Raw genomic sequence first — 2996 nt, 5'->3', positions numbered from 1 at the left:
AGGAGTTGTCCGTCGCGGGAGAACATACAACCTCAGTGAGATCCAAGGTCTAGCCACCCCATCAGCATACATCTATCGTCAGCTCGGTTCGAAGTACATTCGGATCCCCGACCTTGACAACAAAACTCTGGTCATTGTTCAGCCGAATCGACGCAAGTGCGGACCAAAGCGCGTAATCCGTGATCCGCTACAGTCAATGATTCGAACTCTCGCCTTCAAGCAGCATATCGATCGGGCAGAGTACGACAAACTCAGTATCGATGATAAAAAGCTTTTCAAGGAGATTCTCGCGATTACTCATTTTCAGTACAATTTCCATGATCGGGTTGAGGATCCGTTAGAAGCTCTAAAAGCTGAATATGATAAGCTAAAAGGTGAGCTCGAACTCGGTAATGATAATCTTTCAATCATTAAGCAACTTAAATCGCTTAGTGTGGATATGTACAGCAATCGAATGATTGATGATAAAGAGTTCAAGGAAATTACCACGCGACTACTATAGAAACATGTTCTTTTTCAACCCCCGAATTATTTCCAGCTCAGCTGGTAGCTACGGAGACAACGCTGATCTCAACGTAGCCGAGCTAAAAGCTATCATGAAAAATCTTATCATTCATGACCGCCCACAGAAGACTCAGGCAGCTGTATGGGCCACTGACCTTGATAAGTCCATAAGGAAGGTTGATGCATCGACTCAGACAGAAGGAGGAAGAGTATGGGCTTACACAAGTAAGAAAAAAAATAAAACTGTGAAGACCTTTGCTATTTAACGTCAGTTCTTTAAAGAGAAATTCCTTCTCTTACAAGGCGATTCTTGTATCCCTTGTAAATCTCTATTTTTTTCTGATTCACTGATATTTCAATGATAGCTGACTCTCCTTTATCATTTTTCGTAGGTAGGAAAACGCTATCTCCCAGAACCACAATTTGATCGGCCCGCAGAACTGTTGATTCAACGATTTGACCTGGTTCATCAGTTGTTAAATTAGTTTTTAGCTCTTTGCTTGGTCCGCAACCAATGGTTATTAGAACTCTGGTCTATACATTACCAAAGAAAAGTTTTTGAGAACCAAGAAGCGGTGTATGGTTTCGAAGTATCGATAGGTCCATGTCTCCTATAAAATCGCTGTTTTCGTTCAATATTACCATGGTCGTACTTACTGAATGCTCTCAATGGCGTGATGTCTCGATACTGTTGATAAGGTTCACCATTCCGCTTAGTACCACCAAAAGATACAACTCGACCATCATCAAACACAGCATCATATTTCTTGTCTTTTCTCTTCGAAATACGAAATGTGAATGGCATGGTCTATATTAGAGATGATACCTTTGCTTCCAATTCCTCAACTCGATCCAAGAGATGTTGAATCATTTTCATATTGTATGCTGCAATTCGACTGTAACCAACGTTAAGTTGTGTTTTGGCAGGTTCAAACGATGGGTCTTCGCCTTCCTGAATATCATCGCGATAGAAAACACTGATTAAATCGGCTAGGTGGGCTGAGACAAGGTCTTGAGCTATGAGGCCCACATCTTGACCAGGTCTATTATCCGATTCGATCCACTCATACAAAACTACATCACAATTATCGTAGAGTCGTTTGATGCGTTCGAGCGGACACGATTGAATGTTCCTCTTCAATCTGCGGTCGCTCGTCATCGCCATGGCTGTACAGGCAATGTATCCTCCGAATATACCCGCTACTGAATATGTGATCGGGCTAAGAGCGGATTCTGTAGCTCCACTATCAGTTCTGAGGCGATACACTGTCGTTCCGCCTGCTCCAAATACAAAGCTGTTGCTGCCAGGGACGTGCAGCGGAGCTGAAGGACTTGTAGTACCAAGACCAAGACGACCTGTGGTAGTTAGAATCATCGACGTCGAGTTATTGACCCTAAATCTGAGGTCGTTGTTTGTGATGTTCCCGATCCATGACGCGTTCGCTGTGGTTGATCGATTGCCATTATGGACTTGGATCTGGAATTGAACAGGAGTCGTATTCGACCCGGTTAGAGTCATCATTCGTGTGTAAGAACCATCAAGAAAGTCCAATCCACTACCAGTGATCGAGAAATATTCATTCGTTGCTGTAGAGTTGATCCCAAGCTCTGTCAGCGATCCTACTGTTGTTATAGGTGATTGGTTTCCATACGCTAAAAACCCATTGATAACGCCGGAGCAGCTGATATCCCCACTCGTTGACAGATTATTGAGCGAGAGGGAAGTCGGAATAGATGTTAAAAAGCTTGATAGGTCATAATACGTCGAGCCCTGGCGCAAGTTCGTGCAGGTCAGAGTAGTAGCCGTTACCGAACTTAGGCCTCCGATATTCGAGCTTGAGTCGCATAATAGGAATTTATTTGACGTTGCGGTACCAAAACTAACTCCGTTTATGTATTCAAGAAGGCCCAAATCGTATATAGTCCCGTTCTGGCGATATTCTCGACAATCGATGTAGCTTGAAGTGCCTGTTATCGATATCGAGCGCGATGATCCACTGAACGATAAATTTCCACCGATCGTAAGACCTGATAAAGAGCCGAGAGACGTTATATTGGGTTGGGATCCGGTTTGTAGCGTTCCAGTAATAGTAGAAGCTCCAAAGCTATTAATTCCGCTGATATTGCCGGACGAATCGAGAATCAAAGTTTTGCTGTACGAAGCAGTTCCCGCTATTACTCCGCTAAGGTAGCCCATCCTGTAATCATCCTTGCTCAAATATAGTGTCTGCGCATAATCGTATGTTAGATAACCACTCGAGTCTAACGAAAGATAGAATGAAGGATTATAAATGGATGATTGAAATGTAGGCTGTGGATATGAAAAACCGGAACTCATTTTGTTTAATCTTATATAGATCAAACGATTTTAGTCATGAGTGCTATTCCTGACTTCGGGGCTTCGATTCCGAAAAAATTCAAGTCTGCTTCGATGGGTGATATCCCCGCATTGGATATGAAAGCTTTGTTTAGAATGGTTGTGCTCGGTCCAA

The 2996-nt window shown here is 43.1% G+C and overlaps 1 protein-coding gene across 1 annotated transcript; it reads right to left on the bottom strand.

Moving 5' to 3' along the window:
- Nucleotides 1-1312: 1312 nt before the first annotated feature.
- PHYSODRAFT_536400 (hypothetical protein) lies at nucleotides 1313-2701 on the bottom strand (the record flags this gene model as incomplete). Its single annotated transcript, XM_009541808.1, has 1 exon — nucleotides 1313-2701. The coding sequence occupies one exon, from the start codon at nucleotides 2699-2701 to the stop codon at nucleotides 1313-1315; it is 1389 nt and encodes a 462-aa protein (XP_009540103.1).
- Nucleotides 2702-2996: the final 295 nt, after the last annotated feature.

Source organism: Phytophthora sojae (genome assembly GCF_000149755.1).
Source record: "Phytophthora sojae unplaced genomic scaffold PHYSOscaffold_35, whole genome shotgun sequence".
NCBI classification, from domain to species: Eukaryota; Oomycota; class Peronosporomycetes; order Peronosporales; family Peronosporaceae; genus Phytophthora; species Phytophthora sojae.
Note: the sequence above shows the minus strand (reverse complement) of the source record. Positions and strands in the feature narration are given on the sequence as shown.